General features: G+C 48.9%; 1 protein-coding gene across 1 annotated transcript in view; it reads left to right on the top strand.

Annotated features, from left to right (window-relative positions):
* Window positions 1-23,773, top strand: part of LOC137785328 (carbohydrate sulfotransferase 8-like) — a 161,975-nt gene extending 138,202 nt beyond the window's left edge. Inside the window, exons 3-4 of the mRNA XM_068576463.1 lie at window positions 18,157-18,194; window positions 19,482-23,773. Of these exons, the coding sequence (XP_068432564.1) occupies window positions 18,157-18,194; window positions 19,482-20,645 (1,202 nt within the window). The 3' untranslated portion in view covers window positions 20,646-23,773. The remainder of the gene's footprint in view (window positions 1-18,156; window positions 18,195-19,481) is intronic.
* The last annotated feature ends 539 nt before the right edge of the window (window positions 23,774-24,312 follow it).

Below are 24,312 nucleotides of genomic sequence, written 5' to 3'. Positions count from 1 at the left end.
TGTGCGGTGCGATGATAGAATAAGCTTAACGTTTTAGGTCAGCAACATCAAACAGCCAGCAGGCACAATAACGGCGCTGAGGGGGGGAAGCTACACAGTTTTAACCGAAGATGACTGGGCGTGGAGCTGAAGTGTACACTTTCTGCAGCACACAGTAATGCAAAGTGAAGCTGGGCTGCCAGCAGAGCTGCGGCCCTCCGCTGTTCACCAGCAAATAAGCTCCTCCAAAGCTGCTGGGAAGCGAAGGAAAACTCCAACCTTTCAAACAGCTCGCTGTTGTGTCTCGCGGAGAGTTATCTTGTGCTGCAATTTGTCTTCCTTCGCTGCACCTGCGACCGCTTCAACCTGGATGGACGTTAACGAAGCGCGCGGGATGGTGAGTTTTCTCCCTGTGCGGCTGACCCTTCACCAAGTCCCGCCCCTTTAGCGTAGGCTGGCTAATCATAGCGTAGCATGCCATGGATTTCAAGCTGGTCGTGGTTAAATGTTGTGAAAACAGGGATGCCCGTCACCTGGAGAGGTTGGAAGGATATGTATGTTTCTAAAACGTTACGTTTAACATCAACATAGTGCGTTAGCATATCATAAACTAGCGTGAGCAAGCCATGCTAGCTACTGATAGTACACTTAATGTCTACACGTGCTGCTTTTGCTTCTTGATGATTGGCGGCTTCACAAGAACAGTGTTGTTCATGGTCTTCTGTCTTGGTCGCCACTGTAAACCGTAGCTTTAGCTTCTGTCTTGATCTTTTTGACCTCGTTGAACTGATGAAAGGGTTTTACCTCCTGGATACATCCTTCAAATGCATAACTGTAGAAGCTTTGGTCGGCTGCTCTCTAAAAACGCTAATTTTGTTTTTCCCAAGAATGCCAAAAAATACTTGTTAAAAACTGTTTAGCGTGAATGGAGTATTTAAGGCGGGAAATACACTTTAGCTCCATCAGATCTAGCTAGCATTGTTAAAGCAACATGCCGTCACCGTCCCCACTACTGCAGCACTACTACACTCAACACTATTGCCTTTTAATCACACTGAACGCACACGAATGACTCAGGTTTGTGGGACCGCAGTGTTGCGGCAACATTAACGAACTGAGAGCAGCCGCTTCTCTTTCTCCCCTTTGAAATTACTGGAAAACAAGTGTGACTAAAACATTTGGCATTTAGATTCTTTTGTGCTTCGTTTTTACCTTTTTGTTTCCGCTGATCTCGAGGCATTAATCTCATTCCACGTAGCCTCCGGAAGAGCGATGCTCAAAACAATAAAAAGTCATTTAAAAGCAATTGAGCTGCTTCATATTCACGAGACCGACCCCAAACTCTTTGTGCTTCCCTCTCGTGTCACTCTCATTAAAGTTACTTCGAGGAACTTTTTAACTGCTGATGAAACGGTCTCGTTTTTACACTGATGGCTCGCTGTGACCTGCAGATTTTAGCGAGACCCTCAGCGGGTAAGATTGGCTATTTATTTCTGCATAGTTATTGTTAATGACTGTCGACTGAGCGGCGCTGGGATTACACGAGAAACCCGATGAAATAATTCATGTTCATCAGAAAGGAGCTGCGCTGCCGTTCCTTCAACGGCGGTTCCTATTGTAATTCTTTCCACTAGTTGTGACTGAAAAAAGTAATCACATCCCCACAGGACTTTCCCCTCAGGTGGACGCAGCTGTCAGAAGGCCTGTTTCTATTTTTTTTATCCCTTTCCATCACTTCTGTCTCTCTTCTCTCCCTCAATACGTTTTCAGAGAGCTTTGCTTCCTTCCTTTCTTCACTCATCTGACTTCAGTCTTCTTCTTTTTTTCCCTCTCCGACAAGATATACGTTTGCCCTTCTGCCCTCATACACACACACACACACACATGCGCGCACACACACACACACACACACGGCCCGATGCACACATCCCCTTCTCTCTGTCTGTCCGTCTTATCTGGATCTCTACCAGCTCGGCAGTTCTGGCCCGTTGCATGCCCTCCCCGAGGGAACACAGCTGAGCGGAGAGAAAAGAGGAGCACCGCCTCAAGCCCGGCCTCCTTAGCCTTATCACACACACACACAGACACACAGACACACACACACACACACTGTCATATGCTCGACCCACCAGAAATGTATGGAGTTATAAATGAGCACTAAGGTTCTTGCAACTTGACTAAAATTCCAATTCTCATGGGTTGGGTTTTCCCGACGAAACGCATTTTTCTCAGCATTTGAAATTGCATTTCTTTTTTTTTTTTCCTACTACGTGAGCTTTTGATCGCACCGAATCGGAGCCTTTTCAACAAACCGGCCTTGCAGAAGCATTCGAGGTGCGTAGAGCTACCTTGTAAAAAATAGAAAATGTGATGTTTTTATTGTGAGAGAAGTGCTGCTCGGCAAATTCAGTCGACCTCGGTTGGTCACGACCTGCAAGTGAGGAGCGTTGGAGGACATGTCGCGGTGACGGAGCCGCTCATTGGATGCCACTGGCCTTGTTAATGGGGAGACTTTCTTTTTTTTTTAAAGTGATGTACTATTCATACGGAGTATGATGTAAAATTGAGTATGCCGTGCGTTCACGCTGCATAATACGTGGGTTTTGTGCACATGAGAAATGTCAGCGTGCTTATTAGACGAGTATGCAGCATTAGCCGACCGGACATGGAGGCGGACGTTTTAATAATTCACCGCTGGATTGAATTATTACAAGAGTGACGTTAAGGTTCAGTTTTTCGGAGGAAGGAAATAATCAGTTGAAAAGTTGATTTGAGACAGAAAACTCCCAAAAATCACTCAAGCTGATTCTTTCAAAAATATCCAAAAAGTTTGAGAATAATATGTAGAAATTTAATCTATTAATCATTGCAGCTGTTTAGTCAACATTGTCATTCAATGTTATATGATAAAAATAGAGGATTTTAGAATAATTTTAGAATAATTTCCTGAAACATCATTCAAGATTCAAGATGTTTTTACTGTCATACGCACAGATAACAGACAGTCATTCTATACAATAAAAAGCGTATTTTTGTATAGCTTAACTGGATAAAAGTGTGAAATTGGTCTGAAGGAAAACATCCACCTGCATAGACATAATAATAAGTCAATAAAATAATTAACCATTCATGAATATTTACTCTGGATTTCCAGTTTTTCCGACGTTTTTCTACTCCACGACATGGTTCATTATGGGGAACATCGGCGGATATGTCGCTTATGGGTCTGTAATTTCATTATTAGGACAATTACAGACCCATAAAATGAAGCTGTTTGGGGTTCAGGAGACGGACGAGGAAATAATCGTCTCCCATTACGCAACGCAATGACACACTTACTTACCGCCAGGTATATAAAAAAATAAACACACCGACGTGTCGCGCCGCGCGCCCGTAGCCCAGCGAGTGATCCATCTTTTATTTATCAGCTTGAATGGTCTTAATGGAGGCTTTGTGACTGCTTATCAAACTCGCGGTGCTTAACAAGGCATTACCACGGCTACGCCAATCATGGCTGAAAATCTGCCCGCTATCGGGCGCCCGCGGGGCAATCGCTAACCTCCAGCGTGCACACAAACATACACCTGTTTGTTTGTGTGTGTGTGTGTTTTCGGGGGCGGCGGGCGGCGGGCGGCGGGCGGCGGGCGGTCCCCGGCGAGGCCGAAACACACTGATGGATAATGACAGGCTATGACAGCGGGAGAGTGAGCTGAGTCACTCCGGGCGCTCAGGCGATGAATAAAAGAACGGGAGAGCTGTCTGAGTCTCCCTCGCTGACTGGATTCCCTTTGATACCAGACCATTCCCGCCCGTCTCCCTGGGTAATCCTGCTCATTACTCTGCGCTGTCCCTCTCGTTGTGAGACTTGGCAGCAGCAGCCGGACATGAAAGCAGAACGGGAAGTCGTCCTCGCCGGCTCTCCCGGCGCCGGAATGAGGCCGCGAACCCCCGTTTGGCATCGTCTTGTGACTCCAACCTGTGTTCGGCCGACGGTTCTGGGAAGTGAAGCCGGAGCAGAAGTTTCCTCTGTGAAGGCCATGAAGAGGGCGACTGCTCTGGTTTACAAAAGAAGAGTCTAGAAGTCTGTGAGTCTTGATGTTTTCCCTCAGTAAACATCGTAAACATGAGTTTATGTCTCAATCTCTAGTTTTTAAGTCTTCTTCTATACAGCGTGATGTTCATTTAGTAGATTATGGTCATTTAGGCGATGAAGTGATATCAGAGACGTGTAAAGTGCCTCTATACCTCACTACGTCACGCCACGTCACATCACGTCATGTTAAGTCACAATACACCACGTCACGTCACCCCTATGTCACGCCACGCCATGTCACATCACGCACGTCACATCACGCCACGTCACATCACGTCATGTTAAGTCACAATACACCACGTCACGTCACGCCACGTAACGTCACGCCACGTAACGTCACGCCACGTAACATCACGTCACGTCACCCCCATGTCATGCCACGCCATGTCACATCACGCACGTCACATCACGCCACGTCCATGTCACGTTACGCCACGTCCATGTCACACCACGTTATGTCACATTACACCACATCACAATACACCACGTTACACCACGCCCATGTCACGTTACACCACGCCCATGTCACGTCACGTAACATCACGTCACGTCACCCCCATGTCATGCCACGCCATGTCACATCACGCACGTCACGTCATGCCACGTCACATCACGCCCACGCCCATGTCACGTTCGCCACGTCCATGTCACATTACACCACGTCACGCCACGTTACAACACGTCTCGTCATGCCACGTTGCGCCACGTTACAACACGCCCATGTCACGCCACGTAACATCACGTCACGCCACGTTACGTTACACCACGTCACGTCACGCCCATGTCACGTCACGCCACGTAACATCACATAACATCACGCCACGCCACAATACGCCACGGCCATGTCACGTTAAGTCACATCCACGTCACGCCACGTCACGCCACGCTACTGCTTTGGGATTTCGGTCCGTTTTGACGGGCAATAAAAACGTTGACTTCTTGCGTCAGCTGATGACGCGATTGGCGTTCTGAAAAGAAAGAATGTGTGTAAAAGCCGCCAGTCGTCTTTTGGACGCGTCCGGCGAGTTGGGCGCCATCGCCCCCCCCCTCCCCCCTCCTCCTCCCCACCGCCGTTCACAGGAGCGCTCGCATCACTCCGGTCTGTTCTCCCGGAGACTCAGACACAAACAGCTCTGACAAAAAAGGCCAGATGTCTCGTTTGTCTGATTAACCCACAACTCCAACGTGTGAAATCTATTCCGGGAATCTCTGACTTGCATTTTTCTTTTCTTTTCTTTTCCTCTCCCCCATCCTCCCATCTCCCCCCTCCCATTCCAATCGGACGCGTTAAATGTTCTCCACGTCGGTGTCACATTGACACGTAAATGCTATTCCAATTATTCTGCACCTTCTCTGCTCGCTGTCAAATTACCAGCGCTGGGAGCGCAGCGCGGCTCTCGCTGCACCTCTCTGGCATTTTCCCTGACAGCGAGAAGAAAGGAGCCCGAGATAGCAGAACGAGGGAGGGCTCGGGGCTCAATGAGCACTTTAAATGCTGGAGCCAGGTAATCAGACAGACTCGGGGAGTCCAGAAGAGAGAGAACTGTGGGATCGAAGACTTTTTAGCACCAGGATGCGTTTCACACGGGAAAAGGATGTAAAATGATCAAATAACCAAACAAAAAAAAGGTTGCAAAATGAATTCATGCTTCCCAATTAACAGCTTTTGTCTTCTTTCACAATTGGTTCAACAGTGGGCTGCAAAAAGCTGCTAAAATGAGCTCCATTGACAGGCAAAACAAATCAGTGTGAAAAAAGTTTGAAATTGCAGAATTTAGCGGCAGATTTCAGATGTTTTTGTTCATATTCATCGTCGGTATCTGCCCCGGCATTGACGCATTCATTCAAGCGCAGGCTGATGTTTATTTCCCCCACAATGAGCGGCGCAGCGGGCTGGCAGCCAGCAGCGCGTACGCTTCAGCAAAAACAAAAATGTGCTTCCAAAATGACACCTCGGCTCCGGGGACCTTGGGGCAACAGCCACCTGACATGTGTACGAGTTATTTCAGGCATAAGGGAGCGTCAGTCAGTGCGACAGCCCTTTGCAGAAATCACGTACGCGCACACAAACACACACAAACACACACACACACACACCTCTCATTAGCACAGAGCTGGAGAGAGGTTGAGTAAGTGCTGCTGTGTTCAGATGCTCACACACACTTCACTGCCTGTCAGCGCCCGACCACACAGAGCACAGTGGGATGAGACGCTTCTGGAAAGTCAAATAAAGAAAGTGTCTGAGAAGGAAACTTTTACCATTTAAAAAAAAAAGAAGAAGAAATAGAGAAGAAAAAGCATTTGTATTATTTCCAGCGTTATTAGCAGAGCACAGCTGCCGTCGTCACAGGAGCAGCAGCAGCACATATTGTTTGCGGGCGTGTTGCTGTGTTTACTGTTATGTGCTACTATTTACTGCGTATTGTTTTTCGCTGCGCATCCAGAGCGACGCGCAGCGCGCTGGAGGAGGCTGTAGGTTGGGAACTGGCAGGCGGGAGGTGATGGGCTGAAGAGGAGCCGAGCAGAAGGGAGAGAAGAGATAAGACACTCGGGGGGGGGGGAGGATGGAAGAGAAGAAGCGGCATCTGGAGTCGGGAGGAGGGGAAGATGGAGGGCGGGGTGATAATGGAGGGAACGCCGAGAGGACAACAGAGGTGAGAGCCGAAGGCCGGCGAGAAGAAAACAGGAAAGTGCTCGAGGCTAATTGGAGGCCGTTCACGAGGTCCTGTTGGCGAGGCGAGCGAGCGAGCAGGCGTGTTAGGAATGCACGCCGTCCAGGACGCTCACCGACCAATGAGGACGCTCGGAGGTAGCGGGAGCCAGCGCCGGCTCTTCCAAAGCGTCCCTTTAAAGTCTCGGAGAGCGAGGAAGGCATCCGTGTGGAATGAGCGCGCACACACACACACACACACACACACACACACACACCTGGAATAGTCTCATTAGAGGGGCGGAAGCAGGACTCATGAGTTGCAAACATGTCAGCCACGGTGGGCGACATTGTAAAGTCGTGCCACGCCAAGTCACGTCACGCTACGTAACGTCACGCCAAAGAAACATAACGCCACGCAACGCAAAGTCATGCCACGTAACGTCACGCCACGTATTGTCACGCCAAGTCACGTCACGCCAAGTCACGTAACGCCAAGTCACGTCACGTTACGTAACGTTATGCCACGTCACGCCACGCCAAGTTACGCCACGCCACGCCACGCCACGTAACATCACACCACAGAAACGTAACGCCACGCAACGGAAAGTCACGCCACGTAACGTCACGCCACATATTGTCACACCAAGTCACGTCACACCAAGTCACGTCACGCCAAGTCACGTTACGCCACGCCACGTAACGTCACACCACAGAAACGTAACGCAACGCAAAGTCACGCCACATCACGCCACGTAACGTCACGCCACGTAACGTCACGCCACGTAACGTCACGCCACGTAACGTCACGCCACGTAACGTCACGCCACGTAACGTCACGCCAAGTCACGCCAAGTCACGTCACGCCAAGTCACGTCACGCCACCTAAACGTCACGCCACCTAAACGTCACGCCACCTAAACGTCACGCCACGCAACGTCACGCCACGTATGGTCACGCCACGTAACATTCCCTTTAAAGTGCGTCTCAGAAAGCGAGGAAAGCATCCGTGTCGAATGAGCGCACACACACACACACACACACACACACACACACACACACACACACACACACACACACACACACACACACACACACCTGGAGTAGTCTCACTGGAGGGGAGCAGGGCGTCTTGACGGTGATGCAGCGCCTCACGGGGCGGCGCGGACGCTTTCCTCAGCGGCTGCATCCAGTCCAGCTGCTGCAACCGTGACGTGTGAAACAGCCGCTAACGTCAACTTAATATTCTCAACGACCGCGGCCGCTTCCATTCAGCGCTAATTTGCTGTATTTCATGTTGCCACACAGCAGTCAATGGCCCATTACGTAGTCTGCAAATGTCAAATAAATACAATTCTGAATTGAGAACAGCATGAGTGTGTAATAATAACAGCCATATATATATATATATATATATATATATATATATATATATATATATATATATATATATATGCGTCACTCTTCATTTGCATAATGCTTTCCACACATATTTTCCATATAAGTTGCAAACACAGCTTGCGGGTGGGACAAAGACGTGAGGAGAGGAGGCGAGGAAAGGACTCGAGGACGTACGGAAATGGGGAAGGCCGACGATATGCGTTTTGCTCACGACAGCTCATCAATCTCGGCTATTTACACGCCGGCGTTTCAAAAAACGCAATCATCTCTTCCTCCGAGCCGGATCAGAGGGTGGCATGTCTTGTTTCTAGTGCCGTCTCAGAGGATTGTTCACACAGGTTTAAGGAACCTTGTGATTTGACTCTGTGTGAGCGAGCGCAGACACTCAACACACCCCAAAAAGAAGCCTCCAGAAAGTCATCGCAAAGCCACAGGGGAGACGCTGCGGCTCTTTATCACTGAGATGGCAGTTGTTCAGTTTGACTAATTGTCAGTCTGCTCGCTGCCAAAAAAAGTCACACGTTGAATGTCATTCGCAACTCCAGAACGCCTTTGTGCGTGTGTCTGAGGGAAAAAAAGGGAAAAGAAATCAAATTGAAAGGTAATTTGCTTCTTCAGAAAGTTCACTTTCTGAACTCATTAAAGTCGACGGATGAAATTTGAGCTCTCTGGAATTCTGTATGTCTCTTTATTAAAAGTATATGACGATAATATGGGGATAATGAAACCAATCCGGCTCAAATACACCGTTAGCGAGGAGCTAATATCGGCCGGGACGCTCCACTGATTTGTCAAATCTGCAAAGATTCTCGACGGGTTTAATTGTTGAGAATCGTCTTTCTCCTTAAATCACCACCGTATTTTATTAAAGGCTTGACTTTCATCTGCTTTCCTCCCCGGGCACAAACCCCTATCTCCCTCCTTCCAGTCGCAGATCAGCGCAAAAAAAAAAAAAGAAAAAAGAAAAGATTCTCGCCTTCCACAAAACAATAAGCGTACCCAACAGGTTTCGTGGATTACAGGAACACGGGTAGAGCGCCGAGAGCGCCGAGACGCTTTGGTATTCAGACGAGGTCCCCGCGCTTCTTTTACTCACACGTCTGGACTCATCAGTCGCTGCTGTAAACGCCGGCGCTCTGACAGGGAAAACAAGTGTGGGGGGGAGGGGGGAGGGGGGGGCGGCGTGCAGGGGAACGCGGCGCTAACTCAAATGAGAGGCCGGGTAAACAGTGACAGAGCCAATTCCTCTCCCCAATCTCACGGCAAATGGAGGCGATCAGGGAGCGCGGCGGCGGCGGCCTAACGAAGACGCGGCGGCATCTGATGGCGCCCTGCCGTGTACCAACAGGTTGCAGCAAGAGGGGGTTTGGCACCAACCATGTGGGGGGGAGGGGGGGGGGGGGCAAAACATCACGCCACGGCACGCCACACCACGCCACACCACGTCATGACACGTCACACTACGTTACGTCACGCCACATCACGCCACGCCACGTCATGACACGTCACACTACGTTACGTCACACCACATCACGCCACGCCATGTCACGCCACGTCATGACACGTCACACTACGTTACGTCACGCCACATCACGCCACGCCACGTCATGACACGTCACACTACGTTACGTCACGCCACATCACGCCACGCCATGTCACGCCACGTCATGACACGTCACACTACGTTACGTCACGCCACATCACGCCACGTCATGCCACGCCATGTCACGCCACGTCATGACACGTCACACTACGTTACGTCACACCACATCACGCCACGTCATGCCACGTCATGTCACGCCACGTCATGACACGTCACACTACGTTACGTCACGCCACATCACGCCACGTCATGCCACGTCATGTCACGCCACGTCATGACACGTCACACTACGTTACGTCACGCCACATCACGCCACGCCTCATCACATTACGCCACGTCACGCCACATCACATCATGACACGCCACGTCACACGACATTACATCACGTCACACGACATTACATCACGTCACACGACATTACATCACGCCACGTCACGCTACGTTACGTCACGCTACGTTACGTCACGCTACGTTACGTCACGCTATGTAACGTCATGCCACGTCATGCTACGTTATTTTATTATTGTAAATTAATTTTTTTGCAAGGATACGCTTAAAGAAAGCACAACAGCTCAAATCAACGACTAAATATTGTGGATCATGAAAATGTAAAAAAAAAAACGTAAATGCAGGTTTTTTTTACCTGTTTTCGCCAATTCCAGTCGCCTGGAGCTGTCCATGGTTTGTGTCCATGGTTTGTGTCATGGTTTATGTCCATGGTTTGTGTCCATGGTTTATGTCCATGGTTTGTGTCCATGGTTTATGTCCATGGTTTGTGTCATGGTTTGTGTCCATGGTTTGTGTCCATGGTTTGTGTCATGGTTTGTGTCATGGTTTGTGTCCATGGTTTGTGTCATGGTTTGTGTCCATGGTTTGTGTCATGGTTTGTGTCCATGGTTTATGTCCACACACGTTAGAGCCAGGAGTTCTCGGTGACAGTCGTGGCTGCTATTGATCAATATCGTCCCACTGGACGATATTGTCACGATACTTAAGTCCCGATACGATATTATCACGATACTGCGATACATCAAGTATTGCGATATATTTTCTTTTTTTTTTCAACCGCAATTTGATTAAATAAAAGATCGATACTCAGCTTCCGTGAATCAATACGTTATCGCCACGCAAAGTATCGATTTCCCCCCCACCCTTCTATCGATGGGAGTGAGGAGCGTGACCAGGGTGACAACTGGACGCCATGCGTGTTTCATTACTGTCATCTGGACACTTTGCAGAGGAGAGCGAGCGGCGCTGTGAGCCGCTGGTGTTGATGATGACTTGGTGGGGGAGGTAAAGAGGGGAGGAGGGTGAGGGGGGGGGGGGGGGGTGAGGTATCAATCCTTACTGGTCTGTTGCTTAAACCTACAATAATTGACTTGGCGGCGTGGAGTTGAAATCGATGAAGAGCAGTCTGGCGTGGTTACTGAGACTGTCTCGGTTTTTGCAGCAGCGATTGCGCTTCGAGTCAATTGTGTTTATACTGCCCAATATCACAAATTTGCCTCAGGGGACTTTTGCGATCGGTACGGCGCCGACGCACTCAACCCTTAAAAAGAATATTCTGAATGATGATTCAGGAAGTCGGCATGTAACTCTCCCAATTAAATCATCAGTAAAAGAAAGAAAATATCTGGTTGTTTGATATAAAAAAAGGTACACGCTTGTGTACATAAAAAAATGGATGGTATGGATGTAAACTACATCTCCCAGGGTGCATTTTGACAAGAAGAAACACCCAGCGCAATCACTGAGCTCGTATAACCGGGTGAAGGTGTTGAGAAAACCAAAAAGAATAAAAACCATCTGCAGCTTGAATCAGTTCACTTTTAAACTCAATTGCGGGCGCCGTTCAGGTGTGACGTCGAAGCCTTTTTTTCAATCTGATTCCTCCGCCTCGAGGCGCCTCGTGGCGTCGTGGCGTTTAGACCCGTCGAGCCAAAATGAAGGACAACACCCACGATTTCTCAGAGAACCAAGTTGATATGATTCATAAACCCAACGGGCCGTCGCATCATCCGGGAGAGTCCCGAGATTCAGTGTTGAGTAACAGGACGGGCCTAAAATACCAAGAGAGAGCTTCATCTTCAGTGCATTGGTTTTTTTGGGGGGGGAGGGAGGGGGAGGGGTCGCTGGCCTTCTTGTTGGAGGGGCCAGACCTGCGACTAATCAACGCAGTCGGCGGCCATTGAACGCTGCGCCTCCATCCTCCCATCCTTCCATTTCACCGCCCGCTTTGTTCGCAAAGTGACCCCGGAAAAGTCGGTCAGAAAAAAAAAACCTCGCGTGGAAGCGAGCCGCTCCTCTCGCGTCCTTTGTCTTGCCTCCTCTCCGAAATTTCAGACCTCGGCCTCCCACAAATGAGGGGAGCGGTTCACACGCGCAGCACTAGCAGTACTGCAGTGTGTACTCGCCTATAGGTCAAGCGCTGCGCAGCATCTGAATAAGACATGTGCCAATTAAAGCCTCCTGCGCCTCGTCTCGGCCGGGATAATTCACTTAACCCTGGGCTCACAGCTGACAGGTAGCATTTGTTTACACGTCGCTCTTCATGCAAGCTGCCAGGCCCCGTCCTCTACGCTGCATCAAAACAAGCCGCCTACCACTCCCCCCCCTCTCTCTCTCTTTCTCTCTCTCTTTCTCTCTCCATCTCTCTGACTCTCTGTTTCCATGGAAATCTGCTCCGGGAAGTCTGTGCATCTTCTAACCTTGAACGTACTTCGAGCAGCGTCGGGCTGTGAGAATATATATTCGTGTCAAAATGAATTGTCATGACGGTAATCAGCGCCGTGTTTGATACCCCCCCCCCTTTTCAGCCAGACTTCCTATCTGAGGAGTTCATTATTTCCCCTCCCGCTGGGTCTCGGCGCCCGGCGTTCCCAGCGTGAGGGGAAGAATTTGAAGATCGCACAGAAAAAGGAGCCCGAGATTGGAGCAAATTAAAACATGAGGCGGATTATTACAGCCACCTACGTTATTGCCCCACGGAAGCAGCTCCATCATTAAATGTGGTTTCCCTTTTTTTAAGGGAGGGAAGGAGGGGGGGTCTCTGTAAGGAGTGTTTTATTACTATACAGCATGTCCATTTAGAGGGATAGAAAGAAAGAAAAATCCCATTACCTCAATAGCTTCATCATTTAATCACTCTGAGATATGGCTGATCTTTTCTGCAGAAACGCCTTGAGAACAATACGCCGCTTCGTAATGCGACGTCCTCGCCGGAGCCGCCGCCTCGCGCACACGGGAGCGGCGCGAAGAGGAAAGTGTCGAGCAGCTGCGCCGCCTCAGAGCTCTGAAAATAGTGCAAAGGTGTTAATACCAGTCGTCTGTCGAGGCCCGGCGTTCAATGTCGCCGGTCTTCGTGCGCCTTGTGCGCATCGCCACAGACGATTACGAGCCGAAGGCGTTATTTATGGTGCATGGACGCAACGTTGATTAAATGTGGCGCTGTCTTTTTTTTAATTTGAATTCAGAACTAATGATCTCTGGCGACTTAGCAGTCTTCCCAGCACTTGACCTTATGTAGGAGGGGAGGAGTCAGAGGTAAAAGGGGGGAGGGGCTACACAAATGGCATCGTGGACCATCACGCGTTTAATGGATTTCACTAATAACTCTGTCCTGGTGTGCGTCCCCTCGGAGGGGCAGTAAAAAAAGAAATTGCGCCGCCGAGGAGGTCAGGAGGACGTCGTGATGGGGTTTCGGGTCGGAGGCCGGTCGATGAACATCCCTGGTTTGCGAAATGACGTCGGCCTTTCATCGTAAAAACTGCCACGCGGATCGTTTTTATTCACACGCTGACTCACACCGAACACATTTCACTGCATCGGGGGGCTCCGTTAAGTACGATGGAGCTTCAAAGGAGCACAATCATCTGTGACCTTTGTTGATGAGCACGAAAGCAACCAAAGCCGACAAAGTCACGCCGTGTCTTCTGGCGCCAGCTGCTCGCTCGCGGCCGTGCGCTCCGTCCAGCCGGCCGGCCGGAAAGTGTGAAAACTGCGGTGTGAGAAGTGTTATTGTTGTAGCAAAAACAATAACAAATGTGGCAAAAAGTTTGTCTCAGCACCTGGTGAAACAGCAGCTATATTATTACATTCAAAATATATTTTCTGTTATTATGAAGGAAATATGTTAATGCCATACTGTTAATAAGCAGCACTCTAATTCAGTGACGTGATTGGAGTAATTGTACATGATGCAGAGTCGTTAAACGCACCATATTTAATCATATTTAATAAGCTGATCGTATGGTTCTCATGTATAGTGTTAAAGCCGCAATGTAAGTAGAGATTGTAGCGGCTAAACGAACAAAGCCGAGGACAAAAAGGTGCTATATTTCCTCAGGAAATGAAGTGGAGTGAAGGTACAAACCAGCACAAAACAAAGTACTTAAGTAAAGTACAAGTACTCGTATCTTCAGGGGTGAAGATGCTGACCATGAACCCCGTTGTTGGACTTTCATAATACTCATTTCATCCCTCTGGGGTAAGAAAAGGCCTCAGACGTTCTACACGTACAGTTCTTGAGTGAGTCAGCACTTGAACGTAGCTACAACCGTGAAGATGTGGACGTACTTCCTCAGATCCGGAGCCGAGGTCGTGACCCCGGGGAACTGACTCCCGGGACTCTGGATTGGACGGCAGCCGTGTGCAGCTTTCACACGTAGCATGTGGAAACCTGCATTAATCAAATTACAGCAGAGCCTGGAGGGCATTAATCTCATCTAATATTAAACCCTCATTGATTCTGGAGGGGGGGGGGGGGGGGGGGTCCTCTTGCTGAAACTGTGGTAAAACCTCGAGCTTCTCCGCGTCCTGTGCCGGGCGTTTTTTTTTTAATTTTTCATTCGCAGGACGTGGTAATTGGTCGGATTAGAGATGTTGCTGTTGATTCATTCTCGGGCCAAACCGCTGCTTTTGAGCCGCGGACGCTTAAGAAATCCTCACGGCTTCAAACGCCAGACGGCCCCTCAGATGATTACACACACGCCGATTTCAGATCGCCCGTGTGTGGTCTTTAGAGAGCCTCCGCGAGCACGCCTTCAATCTCGATGCCTCCCCCCTCCTTCGCCTGCTCCTCATCCTCATCCTCCTCCTCCTCCTCCTCCAGCACCTGCTCTCTCCGGCCCGGTCCTGGAGGATTCCAGCGCTGACTGAATCGTTGTTTTATCTCCACAACAAGTTAAAACATCAATGGAGGCAGAGCTTAAAACCTAATACCTCTGTTCTCTCCTCTGATAAACCACCCCAGCGTGCCAGAGCCCTCCATTCCCACACAGAGTCAAGTGGAGGAGGAGGAGGAGGAGGAGGAGGAGGAGGAGGAGCGTGTGCACAGTGCAGGTGGGTGTTTTTGTTGGTGGAGAGTGCAGCTGCTCGGGGTCACGGCGGCTCAGTGTGCTGAATGACTAATGGCGGCTTTATGGCGGTGCGGCAGTCGCCTGAATGCCGGGCTGGAGGAGGACACGCCTCGTCTGGCACCCCCTCCACGCCACCTCCTCCCACCATCCCCCCGTCACCGTCTCCTCCGGTTAGGACCGGGCATTTAACGAGTTCCCCCCCGCAACACCGGGGCCACAATCCTTCACTTAATAAGCTCATTATTTCACATTGTTTTTCGTCCTTTGCTCCTCCTCGGCGGCGGCGGCGGCGGCGGCGGCGGGGAAGAGGGTGTTTGATGTGCTTCTCTGTCAGAGAGGGTCTTTTGAGAGGGGAAGGATGATAATGGATCCGCTAATGATGTGGCCCTTGCTTACATGCTTCCCTGCGGTGACGCCGGGTCGTCTGCATGAATATTCAGAGGCTCCGGGATGGAGGTATGAAGGGGTGGGGGGGGGGGGGGGTGGCGGCGATCGAGGTGACTTTGGAGGGCAAACAGAGGGCGCTTTGCGGCGAGCTTCAGTCACCAGGAAAATGACAGTGAAGTACCTTGAAAGGCCAACTTTGTGACGGACGATCTGGGAAGCGGATTTTTTTTTATCTGTGGACGAGTTGAGCAGAACCCTTGAGGGCGTTCAAAAGAAGACACCAGAGTTTGACGTGAATTGTCTGGGGATAAGAGCAACTTCAGCTTTATTGGTTGACTGTTTTCTTGCCATTACCCAACTCCCCCCTTGGTGCATTTATCCCGAATCGCTCCATTAGCGCTGCAGAGAATCCCTGTTTTCCTGTGTGGATGCTGCAGAACGAGGGCTTCAACTGTAACGCCTGCTCTCGTTGCCAATTATTTTTCGTGATTAATCGAGTAGTAATAGATTGGGAGCAATATACGAACCCCAGAAAAAAGAAATGATGTCAAACAAAGCCCAAGAGGACACCCACAAACCCCCAATATTCACATCAATGAGGCTGTAATCTGAGAATTTGAACCAACTTCCACATCACACACAAGCAGAAGCATAATTACGTTATTAGACGACGTACAAAAGACGCTTTCGGAAAGACATTTCTCCTGTAACAACATCTCTATGCGGAAGCTCCGGGATTCTGCATCTCACGGCGTGAAACCTCCGTGCAGCAGTAAAAATCAATAGCATAGTTATACTGAGTGGAATTGACTGAGTGTGAAATTGCAATCAAACGGCAACTATTGCCCTCGCCCAAAGAGATACTACAGAGATAAATGATGTTTACAAATCCCCCCCTGAAACTCTGCTGTACGTTGTTCTACTACGTGTTTCAGTTGTGCTCTTATCAAGGAAAAATGTTCCTCTGGTGAAATGTGACGTTGGCTCCCGACTCGAGGGAGCCGTGCGTTGTCGGGCGCGGCGTGTCGCTCGCTGTTCAAGCCTCGACTTATGCAATCAAACGGAGACGTGTCAGATCCTCTTTGGTAAAAAAAAACAACTCTAACAAGCTGCTGAACGGGACACCCGGGTGTCCCGCGCGCTCGCGCCCCTTTTGGCCTCGCCGCGTCTCATTTTTCTGCGGAAAGAAATGATGGAAATGAATGTCAAGCGGGCGACTAAATACACGTTTTCCTACTGCCACAATAACGCGTTTGAAATGCTGCCTTGATGGTGCGACATGGAGAAGGGGAAAGTGTGAAAATGATGACATCGACAGCTGTGACGAACCTGGAACAACCAGCCAGACAGAACACCTCCAGCTAAACCTTGGGAGGGTTCAATTACCACCTCGGTGGGCTTCTCCAGATCAATAACCCAGCGCGTGTCCGGACGAGGCCGTGAAGGCTGTGAGGGATGATCAGTCCAGAGCAGCGGACACCGATGTGGACGCGTTCCTCTGGCGGTGGCCGCTGTGTGCGTCGAGGGCGGAGAATACTAATTCGTTTCCCAGCCTGCAACGCTGCAAACTGATATCAAAGAAGTGCATCCTGCACAAACTACCACGAGGGGTTATGAGATCAAATGAGCGCGGCGGCGGCCAGACAAGATTATAAAATGTCACACACGCCGTCTCCTCGGCCCGCTTCGCCGCCGTATTATTCCTCCCTCCTCTTCCTCTTCCTCCTCCTCCTTCCTGGGGAGAACGAAGCCGAGGGAAAAGGATTCTCTCCGGATCTAAAACAACAACTGCGCTACGCGTCTTCATGGCCTCCCGACCCCCCGACGCCGTGTTTAAGAGCGAGACGGCCGGCTCTGCAGATCTCATCACTTAGGGAAGGTTGTGGGCCGCATCTACGCCCTCCCCCCCCCGCCACCTCCACCCTTCGTCTCGCAGGTTCCTATCACTTTCAGCCTCAAATTGGAAGTGACAGGCCACTCAAGCGGAGGTGTCTCCCTCCCCCCACTACCCTCGCCCGAACCCCCCCATCAGCAGCCATGCAGCCCCACTCGGAGCTGTCAGCCTGATTATATATCAGGAGGATGGAGGTGAGGAAGGGCTAAGGAAAGGAGACGTCCAGCTGGAGACAGACCGCTAAACACGTCGTCTGTCCGGCTGCCGCACATCTGCCAATACACGCTCACCAGCTGTCCCCGAAGCCGCCACCAAAACCAATCTGTACGTCTCCATCACTCTCCTGCCGTCCTCCAGAAACTCGGCAACCCGCATCCTCCTCTCGCTCCGTCTCTCCTTTTGGTTTTTGCAAAAAACTACAACTTCTGTACTTCTCTTTGCTGGTTTCTTTCTGTCTCCCTTTTCTTGCGTCTCTTTTCTTTCTTCCTGTCTCACACACCCTCAGTGCTTCTACCGGGAGCGCAGCTCATTTACCAACTTTTCATGCCTGTGGCAGCTCATTACACAGATAGAGCTACCTGTCGTCCCTCGGTTCAGACTCGTAGAGCAGCGGTTGCTTTTCCCCGGGATCAAAAGAGGAGTGTGCTAAGTGATAGGAACGTTCAATTATTGGGAGCCTCTGATGCGTTGGAGGCGCCGAACTCTCACATACAGCACAGGGGGAGAAAAAATAAACATGTTGTTTGCTTAAATGCTGATTATTGTGTCTCTTTTTTCTCTCTTTCTCTCTAGGCGGGAAGCTTAGAAGCGCTCCACGGCAGTCCAGAGAGGTACGCGTTCACGCTGTTGCTCCCAAAACACACATCCCAACTGTTGTCTATTGCAAAAAAAAGGGTGGTGGTGTGTGTGTGTGTGTGTGTGTGAGGGGGGGGGGGGATTGTCGGCCTTGTTTCTCCCAGCGTGTCTGATAGGATCTGTGTCGAGGGGCTGACCTCACACTGTGCATTCAGCCAGTCAGACTTCACAGAGTAAACAGTCCCAGTCGAATCAGACCTCGGCTCCTCGCGGTGTGATCACACCTCCTCACGCCTCGTCCAGGGGGAAGATTTTTTTTACTAGTGTTCACCTTCCTGGTTAGTGTGCTTTTAATCTGGATGAAACACACAAGTCACACAGTCTCACACAGGAGGCTCATCGTTTTCCACGAGGGGTTTTGTTTTTTTTTAGAAACATTGCCACTTTAGGATTAATCCATCCATTTGTGGACGTGCAACTTTGACATTTTGGACAGTCATGAGGCCGGGGAAAACTCAATTAAGCAAAATTAAACTCAATTAAGTGTCATGTGTCCTAAACTGCCACAGATTAGCATTATAAAGTCACAGGTAGCATCAAGGTCCAGGTAGATGAGCAAAGAGGAGGGAGGTCTCTATGTTTCTATGTCAGCGCTCGCAGTATTGTATCTGCTCTCAGTTTACCCCTCCGAGAACCCTCGACGAGCGTGATGTCTGGCGTGTTAGCTCGCCGCTCCATGCTCGTCGTCTTGCACATGGAAAACAGACGGGGAGGAGCCTCTACCTCCTTTTTTTGGGGTGGTTTTCTCCCCCACCTTCCCTTCCAGATGTCCCCGCAGTGGAAAGAATATGGCCATTTAAGTCAGGAGGGGGGAGATGAGCCAAGATTCATGACGGTCTCATCACCTTGTCTGTTGTAAAATTAAAATTATACATCCAGTCCATTGGCTTTATGGCGCCATTACGGCGTTTAATTGAAATAAAATGTCAAAATGCATAATGGCCTAGGGCATCATCTGATGGTAATCAGGCAGTAGATGATTCCAATTTACATTCCCCATTAGGTGTTTATAAGACATTTATTTGGTATTTCAGACCAGTTTATTGATAGGTCATGGAAGGCATTGGGAAGTGTGTGACATTTGCCTGGAACAAAGTCAGACCTTTTGTTTGAGGTGTGGGGAAACAGCCCCATCAAGTGGCCTCGTGTGAACACTGAAGACAGCGTGAGGGCTTCAACGTGGCTGCTTCTGCTTACTCTGCCCAGGTTTCACCACCGAGTAGTAACCCAGTGCTCCTTTCTTCTTGGTCTTTGTTGTGCAGACTCTTTCCACGCAGGACCGAGAGAGGGGCAAATCGGACAGTTATCAGGACCGGACCGAAGGCGTCTTGTCCAGCCCCATCCCTCCGATGCAGTTCCCGCACTTTGAGGCGATGAAACAGGCGTCCACCCCTGGGTCCCGGGAGCAGAGCAGACAGGCGTCCTCCCCTGGGTCCCGGGAGCAGGACATTACCCTCGTCCACGTGTCCAAAAGGCAACGCAAGCTGCTGAAAACAAGTCCCCCGATCCACCACACCGCCAATGGCGATTCCTCGTCTTCTTTCACGTCCTCCTCCCCCTCGGCCCCTGGCTCCTTCAACCCCGACAGGTGGAAGAAGCTCGCCAACGTCCAGATCGCCCGGCGGCAACTGATGAAGGAGATCTGCGCCAAGTACAAAAGCAGCATCTCCAAGACCATCACGGCACACCACGTGAAAAACCTCTTCGTGGAGGACAAGTACAAGTTGCTGTACTGCCAGGTGCCCAAGGCCGGCTGCTCCAACTGGAAGAGGACCCTGATCGTGCTGGCGGGCCTGGCCGCCAACGCTCAGAGCATCCAACACGACACGGTCCACGAGGGCCACTATCTCAGGGAGCTCAACACCTTCGACCGAAAGGGGATCATGCACCGGCTGGAGACCTACACCAAAGTCCTGTTCGTCCGAGAGCCCCTGGAGAGAATGGTGTCGGCCTACAGGGACAAGTTCGAGAACCCCAACAACTACTACCACAGCCTGTTCGGGAAACCCATCATCTCCAAGTACAGGACCAACCCGTCCCCGGAGGCCCTGAAGACGGGCAACGGGGTCACGTTCAAGGAGTTCGTCCAGTACCTGCTGGACGTCCACCGGCCCGTGGGCATGGACATCCACTGGGAGCAGGCCAACCAGCTCTGCAACCCTTGTCTCATAGACTACGACTTCATCGGGAAGTTCGAGAACATGGAGGAGGAGTCCAACTTCCTCCTGCGATTGACTGGCGCTCCGCCCAACGTCAAGCTGCCCAGTTTCAAAGACAGGAACCCGGCCGACAAGCGAACCTCCACGAACATCACACAAAAATACTTTTCGCAGGTCAGCACGCTGGAGAGACAGCGGATCTACGACTTCTACTACACGGACTACCTGATGTTCAACTACACCAAGCCTTTCAAGGATTTATATTGACGGACTTCGATCAACTCTCGAACCACGAGTCACATTCCACGTCTGCATCGCTACCATGACAGTCATTTTGACAAAGAGAGGCTGTAATCACACGCTCACATGGACCTTCGCCTCGAAGCAGAGACATCGGAGAGGCTGAACAACAATCGTCTTGACTCCGCTAAAAGCTGCTTTTTTTATGCATACATTTCTACCAGATTATCTTCATTTTCAACCGCGTGATGAAAAGGTATATCAAGTACTCTAAATTGTCCTGAAATCAAAGTTATTTATTCACTACTAGCACATGGTGAGCTACAAATATAAATGTTGTATTCAAAAGAACTAAAGGGTATTATTGTTCTACAGGCTTTAAATCATGCCTTACTGTGAGTCAAATAGGGTTTGCAAATGCGTTTTTATGGTTTGAGTCACCATGCGCGCCACATGGGTGCAATTTATTACAGCTTTTTAATCCTATTCCTAAAGTAATAAGTGATTGTGGAGCCTCTACGACCTGCCTTTAGAATAATGATACCAAAACATTCACGAATGCAGTCGCTTCGGTCGACCTCATTAAGATCTGAGTAATGCTCGACCTCGTATCCTGCAATTTAAATATTGATTAATTGGAAATATTTGCATGAACCATTTGACTCACAGCCGGCCCGGGCATCGGTATATACCTCTATGTATTAATGCATACTAATACAGATATTTCATGTAAATGGTTTTATTGAACATAAACCGTAACGCGGTGAAACGCTATAAATAGTAGAGATCTTTGAAAATGTGTCGAGTGCTGCCCAGTCGGACGCCGTGTGCACCTATTGTAGCAATTTTTGTACTTCTAACTTTTGTCCGACAGGTTTGTGCTTTTGTCTCACACACTTACTCACACACACACACACACACACACACACACGCGCACGCGGGCTGCAGGTGCCACATCACCGTGGAGGTACTTTACTCTGCCGTCAAATGCAGGACATCCAGATGCAGCGCCGTCCGTCTGAAGCCTACCGGTGTGACAGACTGACTAATCATCCACTTTCTGCAGTCTGTCAAGCAACCGGCTCAAATTTCAAACAAAAAAATGAGCTGAACAAAATTCCACAAAAATAGGAAATTGTATGATTCGGACTTTTTTTTTTTTTTTTAAAGAAAAGATGCGTCCAAACTTAAACACCTCATGTCACTGCACAGCTTTCACTTCTCACAGCGTCAGTAACTCCACATTGTGTATGTATCGCACCTCTTCACCACCATTAAGGCTTTTTTGTGTTTTTCTTCCTGACACTACTGTGTACAATTGTATAATGGGCATTCAGATGACTATCTATTTTTCTATGTATTTCTAAAATATATATATTCAGTGCTTATGGTGAAGGTATGTTAATTTCCTTTTTGATGTCATATGTTGTTCTTTCAGTAATAACGATGTAGAGTTGTCGCGTTACAGAAGAGTTTCTTTCCAAAATATAGAAAATATCCACCAGCTTAAAAAACTAAAAAAGAAAAAAAAAATCACACGTCTGACTCTGGAGAAACTAAATGACTGCAAACATTTGCTCTGCCAGGAGACGACTCGGTTTGACGGATGAATTGATTCCACTCGGTGCTTCGAAAGGTAGTGAAGGATTTCATTTTATTTATTTATTATTTTTTTAAATGGATATTCGTCTTTTGGAAATGATCTCTTATACCTAAACTGTTTGGTCTGTCTTTATGGTAATAGACCCTGTACAGACGAGCTGCATCCCATAGTTACCCATCCTGGCCGAAGACATCTTTACCCCGAGCAACCCAGTGTGTGTGTGTGTGTGTGTGTGTGTGTGTGTGTGTGTGTGTCGGCTGTGTGATACTGAAAGAAATGTTTGGATGATTTACAATTGTTTTTCCCCCCGGAAACATCCACAGACACGGCTAGAAGACACAAAGTGAAGGTCCAGTCTGTTCGTGTGCAACTTTATCAGACGGCTTTAGTCCCAACACAACACAACAGCTGGCACTGAAGTCAGACAACCTTGTTTTGTTTGTTTTCCTAATTACTTCCTGTTGCAGGTCGGGTCAGATTAAAAGTGCGCAAATGGAAACCGCACACACACACAAAAAACTAATCCTCGTAACCTGAGCCCTCAAACCTTCACATTGAGGCTCGGTTACAACCCTTCTGAAGATGAAACATGCGGAAGATGTATTATTAAGGTCATAATGATGACCGTGTGCTGTAAATCTCCAACGTCGTATCGAGTGAATGGAAACCTCTCGTAGGGTTTCTCCACATGAAAGTTGAAGCTTCCCGTGCTGTGAGCGAGATGTTAAAGTGACTACATTTGATGACTAGGACGCCAAAATGATGGATGCAGATGAGTACATGTGTGTGTGTGTGGAGGGGGGAGGGGGGGGGGGGGTCACATATATACGCAGAAATACTTTGAACGAACAGAATACAGAGTAAAAGTTACGTAAAATCAAGAGAGCGGTATATTTTTTTACGAGCGCAGAGAAGAACTAACCCACGGCCAGTCGCCCGTAAAGCAGCGCTCACTGTTCAGCTCCACGCTTGTGTGTAATTGTCACGAAACACTTCATGAAGAGTGGTGTTTGCCGACGAGCGAGAGGGAAATTTATATCTAAATCTATACACAGTATAATCAACTTTTCAAGACCTTTAACACTTTTGGTGGTAGTGCCCTTTACGCGGTGATGGTGATCGTTTGAACCTTTGTCAGTATACTGTGTTGGCTTTTGCAATTCCAAAATCTAATCTCGTGGTCAGATTGTATGTCGGTATAGCCGACTTCTGGCCAAAAACAGCTGCCGCATTATGATGAGCATAACTGCCCCGCCCCCCTTTTACCCCAGCTAATAAAGTTTTCTTGGTATGTGGGTGTTCGGAGCGATTTATCAAAGCGTAACTACAGTAACAAGTGAATGTATAACTGTTTATTGTTGGTGCAAAAGTGTATAAAATATGATCTTAAGCCCTTTGCCTTATTTTACACTGCCAATCAAATGGTGTATTTCAGGAAGACATTCTTCAGGAGGTTATTATTTCTGACTGATGAGTGTCTACTAATAAACTGTCTTTAGCATTTTCAATGTATGCGCCGTGTTGGTTTTTCTTTTCCTTTTGCAGTCGCATCGTCACTTTGACGGATGAGGAGGAGCAGAACGAGGCTTCGCTCTGGCTCCTCGAGAGAAAAGTTGGAGAATATATTGAGCTTTCATGTGCGTCTAAAGGCCAAGCGGCACAAGAGTACTAAATAAAATGAATATCATCCCGGTTGGGGGGACATATGAGTGTCTGCATCTTCATGGCAATTCACCTTGTTAGTGCCATTTTGCATATTATAATTGTAACAGTAATTTAGACTCAGATTTATATATTATATTATTTAGATTTGTATTTTTGTATTTCATTTTGCGTTTAAGTTTAGAGTATGTTTTTTGCACATGCATTGCTTAGAATAATCAGAGATGAGTTGTGACGTTTATGTCACTTATGTCACTGTTGCACAAGAAACGGAGTGAAGTTTTCTACCGTTGTTGAAACACACACACACACACACGTAGACTCGTTCTTTCTGTCTATAAATGGTTAAATGAGCGAATTTATTAAGAAATATCTACTGAAGACAAGAAGGGAACTTGAGCCACTCCACACGTATGTGTGAGCTGTGTT

This window comes from Clinocottus analis, unplaced genomic scaffold (genome assembly GCF_023055335.1).
Source record: "Clinocottus analis isolate CAN_PGR_092001 unplaced genomic scaffold, fCliAna1.0.p SCAF_1, whole genome shotgun sequence".
NCBI classification, from domain to species: domain Eukaryota; kingdom Metazoa; phylum Chordata; class Actinopteri; order Perciformes; family Cottidae; genus Clinocottus; species Clinocottus analis.
The sequence above is the reverse complement of the archived record's forward strand: the minus strand, read 5'-3'. Positions and strand labels throughout refer to the sequence as shown.